Consider the following 18,109-nt stretch of genomic DNA (forward strand, 5'->3'; position numbering starts at 1 on the left):
GAGCAGGCGAGGCAGATTTAATCTCCTCGCCCCCCTCAGGAAAGTGACGATCAGGTCGTGCTTTCCCAGCGACTTACCTCAACTGCATCGTGATGTGCGGAGATAGCGGCAACATACACTTTAAGGGTGGAGGGAGACAGCCTTTGCTCCAGCGCAGCTTGCATGAAGGAAAGCATTGCCTGATCGAGCAAGTTCGGGGGTTATCCTGGTGTGAAGAACACCACTCAACGAACAGGAAAGCCGCGCTTTCCACGCGCTTTTAGATGCGATATGTGAACTAAGATCTATGGGCGATGCGCGGGCATTTTAATGAAAATATCGAGCACTATATCGAACATTTTTTATATCGTTACAGACAATGGTGTTCCGTCGATAAATACCGATACCGTTTTATCGCCCAGCCCTGTGTAGGAGTTTCGCTTCCAGATGCAAATTTATGGGAGGAGAGTATTTAAATGAATCATGCAAGGTGATTTACTAAGGTTTGCGCTAGTCAATTTACTTGTTTTTGCGCCATTATTTACCGCCCAAAAAAGCATGTCTTAAACCAGATGCTAATTTGCGCTGCTCTTGGTAGATTGCGTTGGTCATTATGGAAGTCATCCGGCTGCGTCTGTGTTTTATAATTTGTGTGTCGTCAGTAGATTTTTTTGGAATTGTGCTCTCACGCTAATTCACCCTGTTTAGTAAATCTGGCCCCAGGACATTCCATATTGTGCATTAAAAAGTAAACACTATCAATTATGATTTCACATTAACTTTAAGCAAGTGCTTAAGCATTGTTCACTGCACTCAACGCTGCAGTTCATATAAAATAAAAGGAAAGGGTTCCTGACACTTGCAAAGAGTTTGTTTTGGCATGCTAACAACAGAACCTGGAGCTGTAAACTCAACATTTCTTACCAGGAGCACCTGAGCCTGTTCTTTCAATGCATCAGTGAACGCCACAGCAAACCTGCATGTGAGAGAGAGAGATGAAGCAAGTGAGTTGACATGTTTAACGTGTAAAGAAACATGAAAAGTCTGCACAGGGTTGAGATAGTGAGGTACACCCCAGCGACTGCACTCAACCGCTTTCATTTCGTCGCAATTCCACACTTTCGCACACATCAAAGCTGTCAGTGCTCGCCAAAAATCTGTAAATCAAATCAGTCAAGCCACGCAAATAAAAGTACAGCAATGCAATCCCTGAGTAGCGCTTAAAGTCAGGATGATGAAGAGGAAGATTTTTAAATTGAAACTTTTTTATCATAACTATTAACTTTTCTAAATTTTTATCATAAATTATATTGTTCGCATAAAAAAAAATTATGAAAAGATAAAGATCTGCATTTCAGAAAATACTTTTCATTTAAAAAGTGACCTAAAAAGACAATGTATTACATTTTTGATTCATATTTCTCAAAACTCTTTTTTGTTTATTTCCCATTTAAAATTACAATTTATATCCCAGATTTTCAACGTGGTCTTTGACTTTTGAAGCTCCCTGTATTTGTATTTTTTTAAGAAAGAAAAAAAGTCAAAGTTTGGACTGTGCCTCTGTCATACTGTCAAGCCTCATCCTAAAGCTTGTTTATTCAAACTCAAGACAAACGCAAACATACACACATACATAAGACATAAGGTCCTCTTTTGATACTTGTGGGTGGAATAAAGAAAAAGCAGACATAGTGTTGTGTTATTTTTCCAAATGACTGCAACTAAAGCCCATGGGTTTCCCTACATCTCCTCTTCATCATCCCTCTCTTTCAGGAGATGTGAAGGTTAGGCAGTAACAGCGGCAGCAGGGGGTCTTCTCTGACAGATGTGTTTGAAGTGGAAAGGCTCTTATTCTCCCTAGTGACAATTATTCCCTTAAGACTGTCAAAAGGGTGTGAATCTGTCTGTACTAATCAAAAAGACCACAAGAATCTTTAACACCTGGCTAATGAATTGAAACCATAGCTGGCAGGCTTTGGGTACAGATGTATTATTGATCAAAAAAGGAGTAGAAATGCCACATAATGATACCTGATCCTATCAACCTTTTAGGCCATAGGCCCAATGGAGGATAAAAAGAGAGAGCATTAAAAGAAGAGAGACTATACTATCATTCAAAAGTTTAATGTCAGTAGTTTTTTTTTTTTTTAAAGGATACTCCACTTTTTTTGGAAAAAGTCTCATTTTACAACTCCCCCAGAGTTAAACAGTTGAGTTTTACCGTTTTCGAATCCATTCAGCCGATCTCCGGGTCTGGCGGTACAACTTTTAGCATAGCTTAGCATAGATCATTGAATCGGACAGGACCATTAGCATCTCTCTCAAAAAAATGACCAAAGAGTTTCGATATTTTTCTTATTTAAAACTTGACTCTTTTGTAGTTACATCGTGTACTAAGACTGACGGAAAATGTAAAGTTGCGATTTTCTAGGCTGATATGGCTAGGAACCATGGGCGAGGCTAGCCCCTTTTTAGGGGTGCTTCAGCACCCCTAAAAAGGAGCTCAGCACCCCTAAAACTTGGAGTAAGAAATGTTGTTATTCTAAAATTTTTGTTCGTCTTTGACAAGGTTAAATAATGTCCAAAACATACTCCGTAGTTTGTGGTTTAAAATGTATGTGTTAAGGATGAAAATGAAAACATCCCCGCTTAGCAAATGGTGTCATCCTCTTCTCTTCTACTTCTCCTCTGTACCTGCACCGCTCATCACGACCGTCATCCAGCGCGAAACACACGCAGAGTGAGACCCATAGGCGTCACTAGGAACTTTTTAAACTTCTGCCTAGCCCCCCTAAACATTTGTGATTAAGTGTAGGCTACACAAATTCGTGTTCACAGAGGCTGCTGAGCGCGAATTTTAGCAGCACGACTGACGCTTCAGTTTACGGTCAAGTGCGAGTTAAGAAGATGTAAGTAGCTAAACTAAACATTTTATATTTGACAGTTTTTTAAACGAATGACAAAAATAATTAGAAAACTAATAAACTTTTGTCTAATTTCGCCAATTTGAGCTGAAAATAGGCCTATATAACGTGTAATTATGTCATTATGAGGGGACAAGAAACATTAACAAAGCCGTTTTCATAGGCACAAGATTAATAATGCATGTGTATGTTGAGAATTAATATAATACAATTTGTAGCCTTCAGTAAATTAAAAAAGTTCAGCTTTAGGAGGGGAAGAGACAGGGCAAGATCAGGAGACTGAGAGAAAAAGACAGAGTGATGGAGATGAGGAGAGAGCAGGTTTTAAATATATTTCTTATCCTTTTTTGGCCTTCAAACGTCTTGAAATGCACATATCAGAGAAATAAAAATGTTTAACCCCATAACAACCTCAAATTTATGACCTCTTTGATTATAAAGCCCTGTCTACGGCCATGTATTAGGACTAGATCAATAATGAATGTGTATATATTGTGAATGAATTTAATAAACTTAGTTACCTAGCTTTCCTGGTAGCTTTGTCTGAGAAAATGATTCATAAATCAACCTATCAGTTGACCCTATGTTTACTTTCTTCACTGACAGACAAAAATGAAAAGCCTGTATCAGTCAAAGCTCAGCTTTAGCAGGGGAAAAGACAAAAGAGAAAAAGAGTGTGATGCTGATGAGGAGAGAAAAATAAACAGCTGCCCGCACATGGTTTTAAAGCTATTGTTATCCAATTTTTTTGGCCTTCAAAACATCTTATTAAAATGCACATATGTAGATCAGAGAAATCAAAATTTTCTCCCCTAAATACCTCACATTCGGTACCTCAGTGATTATAAAACCGTGCCATATGCATGTTACTGGATGAATGAATTAAACTAGTTCATAATGAGCATTAGACTATAAACTAACTTTTTTTTATTTAAATCATACCCTCATTGGGGGCTGAGCACCCCTAAAATGAAAATCCTAGAATCGCCCCTGCTAGGAACTATACTCTCATTCCTGCGTAATAATCAAGAAACTTTGCTGCCGTACCATGAGTACAGCAGGCGTAATGATGTGACGCATCGCCTGAAAATAGGTCTAATAGGTTAGACAAACTTAGTCCCAGGCACACTGGAAGTTACCGAGCTGGGGACTATTTTCAGGCGGTGCGTCATATCATTACGCCTGCTGCACTCATGGTACGGCAGCAAAGTTGATTGATCTTGATTATTACGCAGGAATGAGAGTATAGTTCCTAGCCATATCAGCCTAGAAAATCGCAACTTTACATTTTCCGTCCATCTCAGTACACGTTGTAACTACAGAAGAGTCAAGTTTTAAATAGGAAAAATATCGAAACTCTTTGGTCATTTTTTTGAGAGAGATGCTAATGGTCCTGTCCGATTCAATGATCTATGCTAAGCTATGCTAAAAGTGGTACCGCCATACCCGGAGATCGGCTGAATGGATTCGAAAACGGTAAGACTCAACTGTTTAACTCTGGGGGAGTTGTAAAATGAGCCTATTTCCAAAAAAAGTGGAGTATCCCTTTAAGAAATTAACATTTCAGCAAGGATGCAATCAATTCATCAAAAGTGACTAAAGACAATAATCTGTATGATGTTACAAAAAATTCATTTAAAATAAATGTTGTTCTTTTGTACTTTCTATTTATCAAAGAATCCTGGAGGATTTTTTATTATTATTATTATGGTTTAAAAAAAAAACATTAAGTAGTACAACTGTTTTCAACATTGATAATAAGAAGAAATATTTCTTGAGTAGCAAATCAGCATCTTAGAATGATTTCTGAAGGATCATGTGACACTGAATACTGGAGTAATAATGCTGAAAATTCAGCTTTGAAAACACATAAATACATTTCATTTGTAAATATATTGAAACGGAAAATATTTAAATATTATCGTTTTTATGGTGCGCATAAAAAACTTCTTTCAAAAATATTTTTAAAAATCTTACAGACCCAGTGGCGTAACTTTGTTTTAAAAAGTGGGTGGGACAGGTGGGGGGAGGGGGGGGTAACTCAATGCTAAATCATAAAACAGATGTATGTACAATAACATTACATTACGATGTCCAGCAATCGATTTAAATAGTACAGTGATTGGGTTTAATTAGTCGTTTAATGAGGCCTATTATATGTTGATCCGACTATTTTAAGCGTGTAATTAAATGGTCCAGGGGCAGAATTTTCGCCCAGCGTGTCAGAGGTTCTCGGTTCTAACCGCACTCATATATATATTTTTTTTTTTTTTCTTTTTTTTTTTTTTTTTTTCTCGATTATGTTTTTCAGTGGTTGTATATCAGGCATGGACACGTTTGTGTGCATTTTGTTTTGTAATTTAACCGGAACGAATAGAGAGTAGGCATGTGCCGGTATCAAATTTTCATGCTGCGATTAATTGATTGAGCTTTTATCACGGTATACGGTATTATCACGATATTTTAATTGCTATAATTATTAAAGGTTAAAAATTAACAAATTAAATTAAATACAATTTGGTTTTCATTATAATAAATTATGACACAAGTAAAAATATAATACAAATGTAATATAGTGCACATATTTAGCAAAATACTCCTCTCTATAGCTATTTTTTCTAGTCAACTAATGTGTTTGGTCATTAAATGGCTTTCCTGAGGTAAATGTAACGTTCTGTGACATAATTGTTCACCTGCAGTTTTATTGACCTCTTTCCGTGGTTGAAAAACACTGATTGATCGATATTATGTATGAGGCATAAATACCTTTCGGTAAGTTGTACTGTATCTTTAAATAAAAAGTAACAGAGGATCGGTTTACTTGAACTGAGGCGCTACAGCGATCGGTCATGTCACATTTACAAGCGCCAAAACGGTATTTATTGTCTGAATTTCGTAATAAAATGGACAGAACGTGAGAGCTGAGAATTTTTTTCATATCAAAAGTAACCTGCTCTGTCTAGTCTGTCGGTGTCAGTGTCCTCTTTGCTCCGTGATTTTTCTCTGCGTGAGAAAATGGATGTGTGTGAAAAGTGTCGATTGCGTGAGTCTCACGCTGAATGCGTAGAGTTGACAGCCCTGCTTTTAGAAGGGGGATAAATCGTCGGCAGCGTTCCTCCTTCCGCCATGCTTCTTCTCCATGTGAGGATTGTTTACATTAGTGCGCACTGCGCCGCATGCACACAGTGCTTCATGTGGGGATTGTTTACATCAGAGTGCGCACGTGTTTCGCGCAGCATATACGCAGTGTTTGTTTAAGCGGTTGATGGAAAATAAGCTAATGCGCGTTCTATAAATATATTCTGATCTATTATTTTTCACGGTATTTTGTAGTGCCCGCGATAACAATATCGTGCATATTGATTACCGCGATTTACCGCATTACCGAATACCGGCACATGTCTAATAGAGAGTCTCTCCACAACGGATTGAAGCGTGCGTCCAAGTGAAGACTGTGCGCGAGCCACAAACAAACACAGTATCCGCGCCACTGATCGCAGCGGCAACAAGCACTTTGATCACTTGATTTCAAAAACAACACATTTCAGCGCTAGATCGCCTCTTATTTGACAAACGAATGAAATTAATGCTCTGGTAGTTAACTGGAGATGTTTTGTTTAATTGAATTGGTACATTCGTGCCGCGAGATGTTTCAAAAGTGGTGGGGACAATAGCGACCTTAGCAAAAAGTGGTGGGGACATGTCCCACCCGTCCCACCCGCAAATTACGCCTATGTACAGACCCCAAACTTTTGAACAGCAGTGTACTTTTTGACAAAAATAATTGTTTGAGACTAAATACTAATTTGCAACCCCCCTCTTGAAGAGCCTTGATTTATTCTTAAAAAAAAAAAAAAAAAAAAACAGCTAATGGAGGAGTCCTCATTATACTTTACATTTATTACATTTCTATACCAGAAAACTACTGACAGACCGACCTGAAAAGCACTGCCTGCTTATTTAATTTGAATCATTGTTATAGTGTATTTTTTGCTTGTAATTTGATTATTAGTTCTTATTTTATTACTACCTGTTTACATGTATTTAATAATGTTTAACATATTAGTTAAGGTTAGTAGTTTTATCTGTGGTATCGGAAAAGAGAATTGTGAATTTTCACTAGTATATACAATTTCGGTGCCATTACTGCCTTCTTGGCCGGTAAAACATATTGGCCGGTACATTTTCTTAAAGGTGCAGTGTGTGATTTTTAGTGGCATCTAGTAGTGAGGTTACAAATTGCAACCATCAAAAGTTACGGTGGCTGACAGGAAATGTCGTCATCTGAGACAGCAGGGAGTAGCCAGTTAAGCAATGAGGTTTCTTTACAAAGATAAATTAAGAAATTATGTTTACTTTATTATTCTGTAAAACAATATGTTATTGCGATTATTATTGTTACTTGTTCATCATTAGCCGCTTTCCGACCGGAGGAACCTTTTCACAGTTCCTAGAACTATTGGCTAAAGTACCCGGATATTGGCGTGTTCGCACCGCAGGAACTAGGAACGATTTTAGTTCTAGGAACTCCATTTGTAGGAACTAATTTGGGTCCTACTTCAGAGTAGGGTCTAAACCAGCACTATAGGAACTATCCGTGACGTTAGTGTACGCTGATTGACCGAACGCACGCGGAACATCAGCACCCGCCATTTTTAAAACAGCTAGAATGTAAACACACAGATTATAGCCTATATATTTACTCCATAAACTATACAAACATGGAAAACAGTGATATATGGGTCTCTAAACCTTTATGCTGAAGAGAAAATCCAACGCAACTTTGAGGGGACCAAGCCAAACATGATTATGTTTATCTGCCCAGCTAGCAACACTGGACATCAACCACACGGCATAGGCTAATAACCTTTTTTCATATACTGTCTACTTTCTATAACAGTTCTATCTAATAAGATATTAAACAGTACTGTTAGACAGATTGCTAACTAATAAACACAGAGAATGCCAGCATTGTTTGCTCTGGCGTTCTCAGCGCCGCCAAAATAAAGGTCCGTCGCGCCGTCAAAATAAAAGTCACCGTGCTTGCGTCACTCCCTTACCCCTCCTACCAGTTCCTATGGCCACTTGGCCAGTGCGAACGCAAACAGCAAAACCGAGTTTGGGGGAGAGTAGTTCTTAGAACTGTTTAGAAGTGGACAGTTCCTAGAACTAAGTTCCTATAACTACTTGGTCGGAAAGCGGCTATTGTGTCAGTGTTTTATTCGCTGACTTTAGCTAGCTTCTTTGCATGAAGAACAACATAGTGACGAAACACGTTTGTCCGTTTAGGGCCACCATAGAAACATATCGGCGAAAAATGGCACATTTCAATGTAAGGGACCCGCAGTGTATGTAGATAGAAATGGCTCATTCTAAGGTAATAAAAACATAACGGTTCATTAAGTAAGGCCTTTACACACCACTGTTAAAGTATCATACTGTAATTGGACCATATGACTTGTGCATTATAATCTCCTGAAGCCATCTGAATTTTTATGTGAGAAACAAACAGATATAGTTTTTTTTTTTTTTATTCCATGGAAAATAACAGCCAGTACATTCTTTAAAATCTCTTCTTTGAGTTCCACAGAGTCGTACAGGTTTAGAATGGGTCATAAATGATGACAGAATAAAAAAATTTGCCCAAACAATTCCATTAACTATAGCTGACTAGAGCAGGGAAGCAGCAGCTTTCATTAGAGACTGAGTAAATTTGACCTGGCCTTATGCAAAACTTCCTCCATCACAGCTCGCTTGTGCTCATCCTTTACGTCCTCGTTGACATCCGTCCCTCCGAAGACCACTCCAAACGGCACTCCAGCATCTGCAGAGAAATGGAAATTCACAACAAAGACGTAAATCCCTTATTTTACTTATTCACCTCCTCTGAAGTTCAACTTTTAAATCCTTAGAGCGAGGAAAGTCCTTGAGGCATGAAACAGTGTGTTTATCTTGCCAGAGGGGAAAGTCATCATCCACAGAGTGGACACTTTGGGCAATGACTAAATAAACTGGCAGGTGAGGGAGAAGTAGCCTTCAATCTGAACAAGGCATTCTGTGAGTAAGGATGCACAATAATGTCAGTCAACATTTTACAGTTTTTTAAAATGAATGCCATAAATTGATCATGTAAGCAGATACTATGAGTGCCATCATACTGCCCATAAAACACACTGTGACTGTGGTGATGGTATCAGATGGTAATACCATGTTACACTTGTAGCTGAAAACTAATGCCTGATATTAATTTATATATAGTGGCAGAAATTGGTATGAGCAATGAAATATCAAATATTAGTTAATCCCATAAAAAATGTTTCCCTAAACAAAATCCTACTCTAAAACGTAATGTTTTATGTGCAAGTGGGCATTTCCAATGTTTTTATCACTAGTAAAGTCATAAATTGTGTGAAAGATGTGGATAACACTAATGAGACGAGACAGATGTGTGTACAGTACTGTATGTGTGTGGGCAGCTTAGACTATGTGGTACACAAACTCCACATACAATCAATTGCATATGAGCTGTTCTCACTAATATAGTGAAACCAACATGTGAGTGTGTATATTTTAAAAGGCCGAGGGACTTGCCACCTAAAAGAAGCCTGCCTCCTTTGAAAAGATGAATGGCCAGCGCAGCCTCGATCCGCGGCTCTTGCATCATCAAGGATGATACATCAGAGGCAGAATTAAACTCTCTTGTATCACACAGTACACAAGTGTGTCCTGCAGCCACGATGTGATTCCTACAACCCAAACACACACACACACACACACACACACACTTATTCACTATATATCACACACTATCTATCAGCATCTCATTCTCTGTAATAAAGTAGCTCTGAGCTGTTCTCGGTATCATGGGTACAGTGATGGTTATGAAATTTGCCTGGTATTTTAAATAATACCATGATATTACCATTGTACAGTACATTCCCAAAAAACATGGTACTTATACAGCGCCAACAGATTATAGCTTCACAATGGTATAACGTTGTGCGCATTATGCAGGGCAATACGTGACATTGTGATGTATCGCATTGCAGGTTGAAAAATCGCTTCAATTGAAAAATGATCGCCTTACAGGATTAATATTACTCGAATAAGCTGTGCTGTGAGAGGTGATGATCAATGGAGGATTGTGATACTTCCTGGTTTCGCTAACCAAACATGTTACTGTACCTTATTCGTTCGGCAGTGGTACAGTTCCCTGTTTTAGGACTTAAGCAGGCTAGGAAGAGCAAGCGCATTTCAGCGTGTGGGGATAAAATGCTGACGCTAATAAACAAAGCAAGAGCGCCCGCCAGCAGACGGACAATGGTTTACTCTCTTGACCTGACTCTGTTAATCTCATGCTGTCACGTCAGAGACCAGCCTACCTAACCCCGACGCGTGGAGTTTATTTTAGAACGGGTCCGTTTCAAATGAAGACCCTCCGGAAACACGGAACTAAAGTGGGCGCAACGTTAAAAAAATGAAATGTGGCACCAAATCATATAAAATAATATATTAATATGTATACTAATAATTTCGAGTGTATTCGATCTGGATTGTGGACCAAGCCTTGTAAGTGTTAGCGATAAAATTATAGCCTTAAAATAAATGCATGTCCCTAAATAAAATGAAAAAATAAAATAAAAAAGTTAGTAAGTGCCATGGTAATATGTTATTTATTAAATGACCACAATCACCATCTGTGTGAATTTTTCTGTACAAACTTCCTCTCCCTGAAATAGTATAAAACTGAAAAATTATTTAGGAACATCATAACTGATGATATAATTGAGAAAATCAATAAGTAATAATATTAATATATATATATAAAATAAGTCTCATGCTCAAAAAGGCTGCATTTATGTGATCACAAATACAGTTAAAACAGTAATTGTCACAGTTACGTCATGTTTAGTTTCATTGTCTTGTTCTGTTTATTGTATTTTTGTCACTGCTTTTGCCTGTGTTCTAGTTAATTATTAATTATTAGTCATGGGATTATCCCTCACCAGTTCCCTGTTCCGTATTTAAGCTTCCTCTGTGTATTTAGGCCCTTAGTTTTCCTAAGTTCATTGTCTTTCATTCATTGACGTTTGGTAAATGTTTAGTATTCTCATTATGTGTCACGCATCGAATTTGTTGGAATACCTACATACAGGGCCTGAAGTTAACTTTTTTGACCACCCGCCACAGTGACTTTTTACCAGCCAGCCAGTTTTTTTTTTTTTTTTGGCCTCATAAAAGGTGAAAAAAAAAAAGGAATTGCACAAACATTTGTTCTTTAACTTGTAAGAATACACATTTAAGTGCTGTCAAGTTATTAACGAGATCCTTACAAGTAATAATGACTCTTAGAATACAGATATAGACCTAGTGCAGCTCGTATGTAAACAAATCACACGCGGCTGTGTTGATGGCTGGGCAGCTGTTAGTTACAGCGTTCAGGAACCGTTAAGCAGAACTAAATTAATATTGTTATTACTGGTAAAGTTACTGGGTAGGCATTTTCTCACCGGTTCCCAACTCCCAACATCTGTGCAACGTCATTGTAATGTAGCTTATGTCAGCGTTGCATTATCTCATCTCATCTCACCAACAGTTTAATACTTAACTCACATATTATTCAAACGTAGTCAGAGAAGGGCCTCATCGTTCTCTCCGATCACATATACGTTCCGAAACACTCAAACTACGCTGCTTTCACAGATACTTTCTGTACTCCAGTAATGTGCCGCCACATTTTTAGCTAAAATCCAACGAAATGGCTGACTTCGTTTAAATGTCAAAGAACAACAGTTGCAAAAAAAAAAAAAAAAAAAAAAAAAACGCAAAGACCCGGCCCCTTTAGTTACTGTTGCTATGTCCGACAAGCTACACCGCGCTCACGCCATGAAACCATGATCTCATGCAATGAAAAACACATCGCGCAGCAGAGACACTGACAACACGCTGACAGACAAGACAGTCCAGGTTACGTTTGATATTAAACAAAGTCTCAACGTTAAAATTTGGTCATTTTTAAAGAAATTTAGACAATACCGTTTTGTGGCTCTGTAATGTGTCTTGACAGATCGCTGTGGTGCCTCAGTTAAAGCTGCTCGTGAACCGATCATCTCTTCCTTCTAGTTAATTTATAGCATCAAATAAACATGAATGAACATAAGAAGGAATGTAGTTTTAACTGCGGAAAGATGTCAGTAGGCCTACTCAGTACACTCCGTTTTTTCAAGTTCAAATCATCCAACGTTGAACTCTCCTGACTGCTTTGTCGGACAAAAAAAGGCGGATTCGGCGGATTATGATTGGCCAGATCGCCGTCAATCAAACTCCCCGCGAAGGGTCGATTCTCATTGGCTACCTGCCAATGTGGCAGGTAGATTGACAGTGTTACCCGCCAATTGCAGAATTCACCCGCATTTGGCGTGTGGTCGGGTGTTAATTTCAGGCCCTGCCTACATAGCCTATCTTCAATCTCACTAGCACGTGAAGGGCTCTCAATATTTGACTATTCACTTCATTTCTACCAGTTAGCCCAACATAGCCTACTACCTTTGACAATGAAACTTATATAAAATCACTATAAATCACTATATTGGATTGGAGCGAACCTTTACAGCCCAGTTGGCCTACCCAACTTGACCAGAGGACCCTGGAGAGAAGTCATCCTCAGGTGTCTGCAGTGCACGTATGCCATTCCAGCTAATGACATCGCTCACGGCCACTGCAGACACAACATCCCGGAATGGAAGCCTGCCATCCAGTCTGACCATGTGTTTGAGCTGGTTGTAACTTCCGAACAAGTGGAGGATCTGCCTCTGCTGATCCCAGGCAGTCCGAGCTGCATCGCTGTTGATGTTGTGCCCACCCAGCCTCCCTCTCCCGCTTCCTCTGCCAAAATGAGTCAGTCCCTTTGGTCCCGCCTCCGCTGGCTCCCTTTGGTCCCTCGCCTCCTTCTGCTGCAGATCTTCCGGTCACCAGCGCTGCCTTGCCGAGTGGATTCCCTGGCTTTACCTCTGGATGCCAAGCCCTTAACTCCACCTTGGCCCATCGACCAGTCAGCTCCTCCTTGGCTCCTCACCCCCCTCAGCTCCACTAAGGACTGTCGTCCTTACAGCTCCAACAGGCTCCCTCATCCTTCCGGCCCTACCTTGGTCAGACATCACTCTGCCTGTGCCACAGACTTCTGGGACATCAGCTGTGGCTCCGACCAGCTTGGTCGCACCGGCTCCGCCCCAGTCTACCGGTGCCCTTGCTCCACCTCAGCTGCTTGTCACCACGGTTCTGCCCTGGACTCTTGAACCTACAGTGTCGCCTGGTCTCACCATCTCCTCTGCTACGCCTGGGTCTCCAGATCTCCGGGCTCCACCGTTAGCTGTTGGACCGCTAACTCTGCCCTGGCTCCTCCCACCATCAGTTCTATCGTGGGGATTTTCAGTCTCGTCTGCTCTGCTGTGGTGGTCTTCTGCTCCACCATGGAGATCCTCTGCTCCTCCACTCTCCTGAACTCTATATGAACATTTATAATTTACTGCACCAGGAGTAATTCCGGAAAGGGGGAGGTCTGTCACGTTTTGCCTTTGTTTTGGTTTTGTTTTCATATTGCACTTTCAGTTACTTGTTTCCTGTGTTCTTTTGTTCCCGCCAGTCATTAGTTGCCATGGACACTCATTTAACGATCACACATATTAGTCTTTGAGTTAATTATCGATCATTGTGTATTTAAGTTCCTCGTTTCCTTCTGTTTCTTTGTCTGGTATTGTCGTATGTTACACTCTGTTACTTTGCCTTCTTTCCTGTGGATTGGAGTTTTTTATTTAATAAATACTTTTGTTTTTGAACCTTTTTGCATCTTGATCATCTTAGTCGGACCTAGAACGTTGCACACATGATCTTCAGAAATCATTCTAATATTTTCTTCTATCATTCTAATATTCTAATCTTCTATCATTCTAATATTAAAATTATCTCAATTAAAAAGAGAGAATCAACAACAAACACATAACTGGTGTGTTTTATAGTCTTTTAGTCAATTCTCATGAGAGAGAAGAGCTGTGATTGAGGGACATGCTGACTTTCATATAGTGTTATCAAGCCACAGCAAATTGCCACTGGCACTTCCTTATAGTACAGACCGTTTGAAATTGAGTTCATGAATTTCATACATTTTAATGGGTCTGAATGAGGAAAGAAGGCTAAAGTTGGCAAAGTTTTATTCACCTCTCGCTTGATCCTTAAAAGTCTGTCAGCTACATGAAGCCGAGCAGTCTGTTCTGAGGGATGGTGTCCGTGTGATCTGTCAGTCTACATTTGGCACTCAAACACTTTTTTACTTTTGATCAAGTTAATTTATGAGTTCAGCAGTTCACTATTCATGAGAATAATACACAATGAGCAAGGAAATCATAACCTTAATGACTAATAAAGGAAACATTTACTAAGAAACTACAGAGCTACATTTCAGATGCATATTAGGCTATTATTTTTTAGAAGTATGACAGTAACAGACAATGTAAGAAACTACTGTAATAATAATTGGAGGGTGTAAATTCATAATAAATATTGATGCCCAACAATTATATACAACATTATTAGTTTTTTTTTCTAAGAGGTGTATGCACAAATTAATTCTATAACACTATAACCCACAAATCACAAAAGGGTGTTGAAATCAATAAACAAAACACTTCCAATAAATAGTTAATAAATAAATAATTAATCTAATTTAAATGTTCACATTGCCATGACTTAGGAGTAAATACAATTATGTATATAGTGTACAAATATGTATAAAATTATGTATAAGTTATAAAACATTCCAAAATAATAAGCAAAGAGTTTTTAAGAAAAAATCATACTAATGGGGTCAATATGATTTTTTTTTTCTCAGTGGTGTATGCACAAACTATTTCAACAAAAACACACACAAGGCTGTGAATAACCATAAACGAAACGTAAATTGTGCATGACAGGCAAAGCACCAGCCAGGAAGATTATGTGCAGAATTGATTGGCTGCAATACTAGCCAATAGAAAAAACCCTTTCTTTCCCCTTTATCCAATCAGCAATGATCGTTGGTTGTCCTGCTAGTTGATTAACGCTTGCCTCTATGCGTTGTATACAAAACGATCAACCTGATACTCCTCACAGGACACACGATAAACACATCCAGATGATATGAAGATCTGATATTTGCACTGTGGGCGCGTCACTTTGACGTTTATGAGTTAACCGGGTGTCACGCGGTAGTATTGTGACTGGCTGTTTACTCTCAGAGCCGATAGCTAAACTTCATATCGACAGACTTTTTGGAATTTTAACATAATATTTTTATTAAAATGTATTTCGAGGACATTGGTAAACACGTCGCGGGCTGAACAGCTAGATGTGGAGAAGTGCTGAGTGTACAAGAACGGTATGTTTACGGAAATATGTTGTTAGCCTGTTTACTGAGTAAAATATAGAAGTTGTTGACAGCATGTCAGCGGATTTTTATTGTTGTTTTATGTTGGGTTGAAATATTCAATTAAGTCAGTAAGTGCAAGAATGAGCTAGTATTTTATAAGGACCCTGTTGTGATTTATTTCCCGAATCTCCATTATTGCGTCATGTGTCATGTTTTTTGGTATCACGTGCTGTTAAAATAATGGTTATCCTTTTGTTGTTGTTTGTGTCCTTTAGGTTTGGATTTTGGTCAGCTGACCACCTCTTGAGAAACAGTCATATCAGGCCATGGCTGGCAGAGATGTAAACGAGAGCACTCCTCTTTTGGACAACTCTGTGGCTTCAGCCAGATCAGAGTCAGTGTTCAATGGCAGGAGACTGGCATGTGCTGCCATACTTCTGGCAGAGTCTTTAGAGAGAATGGCTTTCTATGGCATCACCTCAAACCTGGTGCTCTTCCTAAACAGCAGCCCCTTCTATTGGGAGGGCACTTTGGCCAGCCAGGCCCCCTTGATCTTCATGGGAGTCACTTATTTGATATCGCCCTTTGGTGGCTGGCTGGCTGATGCGTTCCTTGGCAAGTTCTTAACCATAGCCTTAAGTTTAGTCCTGTATCTGTTAGGGATGCTGCTTTTCCCCTTTGTGGCCAGTGACAACACCAGGAATCATCTGTGTGGAGAAGAGATGGCGTTCCCAGTGCAGCCTGCAGAATGTTTTCCTGAAAATGGGACCGTGCCTGCCAATGTGACCTGCGTCAATCGGATGTCGTACTGCAGGCCTGCGATCTTCAGTGGTCTGGTGCTGGTGGCCATTGGGGTGGGAGCTGTGAAGTCAAACATCACTCCATTCGGGGCAGATCAGGTAATGCAAGTGTTTTCAGAATGAGTTCTGGGAACGCCCAGGGGGTTCCAGTGGCTTTTTGGAAAAGTTTAGAGAAAAACCGTGCTAAAATAATAATAAATAATATAGTTTCTAACTAAATAAATAATTTGCATAAAAATAAAATTATATTAAAGTTACTAAATTGATTTCTAATGATTTATAAATAAATAATGCACCTAACAGTTGTACAGTACAGCACAATTGGTGATTAGAAAAAAGTAATGTAACAATATAAAATATTTTCATAGTAATATTTTACATGTATTTATAATATACATTTTTCACAGTATAAATTTGGTCTTTATACATACAAATAGCTTAAAATTTAGGCACAGAATGATCATATTTTGGGGGTCTGTGGCATCTAAAAGATTGAAAACACAGACTTGATGAACAGACTTCACTACAACTGGAGAGTTGTCTAAACTTTGAGTAGGTTCAAATCTCAGGGGCGCAACCTCGGATTGATTCTCAGAGCAATATTTTCTGCTGAGTCTGGCTTTTATGAAACTCTGAATGATATTAAGACCTTTGACATGGTTGCTGGTGTTTGTTCAATAACATTCTTTCAGATGCTTCAGGTTAACCATGACTGGTTCTGTCTGTAGATACAAAAACTCACTACTAGTGTAGAGAGTTTGTTTTGAATAGTTTTTCTTGATTTTTTTGTTTTTGGTGCACTAAAGGAGACGTTTTGAATAATGTGATGGTTGCTCTTGTCCAGTTACGTTGGAGATTGATCATTTGAAACTTCAAAAGGAATGCAAAAATATGATAAAAATCATCCATATAACTCGCACACCATATTCCAAGTCTTCTGAGGTCATATGCTAGCTTTGTGCAAAGAAAATGTACTTATAATCGTATAATCTCCTTTGCAAGTGGAGGCTGTAAAGTTGAAATGGAGAATGGGTCCATTTGATTTAATTCAAACCATTACTGTGAATGGGATCAGTGAATTTGTGAAAAGCTCAAATGAACGATTTGTTCTCAACTCGGACGTCGCTAAGGCAGTCATATGGACACATTATATTATTTGACTCCTTTAAGGTGTAAATAATATTTGACACATTTAAGCTTTTTGGAGTCACATTCCTAGTGTTCATTCACTTTCAACATAAAATTCACATTCTTGTGTTCCACAGTAGATACAGGTTTCGAATGAAAATAAGGGTGAATAAATGACAGATTTTTTTTTAATTTGGGGTTTATTTTTCAAGTTTAATTTTACTAACTATTGTCATGTCTAAAAGTGCAAGAATTCTCTAAGTGCAGCTTGAACAAAATATGGGTCAGTTATTACTGGGACTTTAAACTGTATTTTTAACCCATTGACACTAGGGCTGTGCCGGTAAACTTGACAACCGCGCCACCGCGGTGGCTGAGGAGTACCAGCGGTGGTTTGCAAAAAAAAAAAGTTTGTATGTGAATGCTGTTTTACATTAATATTATGACACACAAAGCTTTGTTTACAAAATAAATAATAGGTTAGCAATTAAATGTTATATTGCAGGCGCAGCCATGGAAAAGTTTGAATTCATGACGAATGAGAGAGTTGTGCGTGAGTCCATAAATTTAAACTTTGTCGGCTTTGAATTCTGGTTTGCGATCTTCACCCGATAATCAGCGAATTTAAAAATATTCCATTAGTTATTCCATATAGAAAGTTGAATTGTCTACTTTTAAACAAGACAATTAAAAACGAAAATAAACCGACTAGCATATGTTTATGTATTCCGTATAGTGTGCAATTCTCTCTATAGGCGCGTTCACTGCGAAGATGACGAGTGAGCATCGTCAACTTCATCTTTGCAGCCCAACACTGACACAAAAAAACCCACTTTATTAATAAACAATTCAAATGTCTCCTTGCTATATTTGACACG

At 38.8% G+C, this 18,109-nt stretch overlaps 2 protein-coding genes across 3 annotated transcripts in view; one reads left to right on the forward strand and one right to left on the reverse strand.

Annotated features, from left to right (window-relative positions):
• glt1d1 (glycosyltransferase 1 domain containing 1) overlaps nucleotides 1-10,295 on the reverse strand; it is a 42,510-nt gene extending 32,215 nt beyond the window's left edge. The window contains exons 1-4 of one of the 2 annotated variants that reach the window (XM_084087149.1): nucleotides 10,089-10,295; nucleotides 9,498-9,649; nucleotides 8,622-8,727; nucleotides 904-955 (exon numbers count right to left, since the gene is read on the reverse strand). In XM_084087149.1, coding sequence (XP_083943275.1) covers nucleotides 904-955; nucleotides 8,622-8,727; nucleotides 9,498-9,649; nucleotides 10,089-10,156 — 378 coding nt within the window. In that variant the 5' untranslated portion in view covers nucleotides 10,157-10,295. Of the gene's footprint in view, nucleotides 1-903; nucleotides 956-8,621; nucleotides 8,728-9,494; nucleotides 9,650-10,088 lie in introns of both variants that reach the window. The other variant, XM_084087148.1, reaches the window with a different exon arrangement.
• Nucleotides 10,296-15,107: 4,812 nt separating this feature from the next.
• The window catches only part of slc15a4 (solute carrier family 15 member 4), a 62,145-nt gene continuing 59,143 nt past the window's right edge, over nucleotides 15,108-18,109 (forward strand). The window contains exons 1-2 of the mRNA XM_084087266.1: nucleotides 15,108-15,312; nucleotides 15,579-16,202. Of these exons, the coding sequence (XP_083943392.1) occupies nucleotides 15,630-16,202 (573 nt within the window). The 5' untranslated portion in view covers nucleotides 15,108-15,312; nucleotides 15,579-15,629. The remainder of the gene's footprint in view (nucleotides 15,313-15,578; nucleotides 16,203-18,109) is intronic.

The sequence above is a fragment of the Abramis brama genome, assembly GCF_963993115.1.
Source record: "Abramis brama genome assembly, chromosome: 16".
Lineage (NCBI taxonomy): Eukaryota > Metazoa > Chordata > Actinopteri > Cypriniformes > Leuciscidae > Abramis > Abramis brama.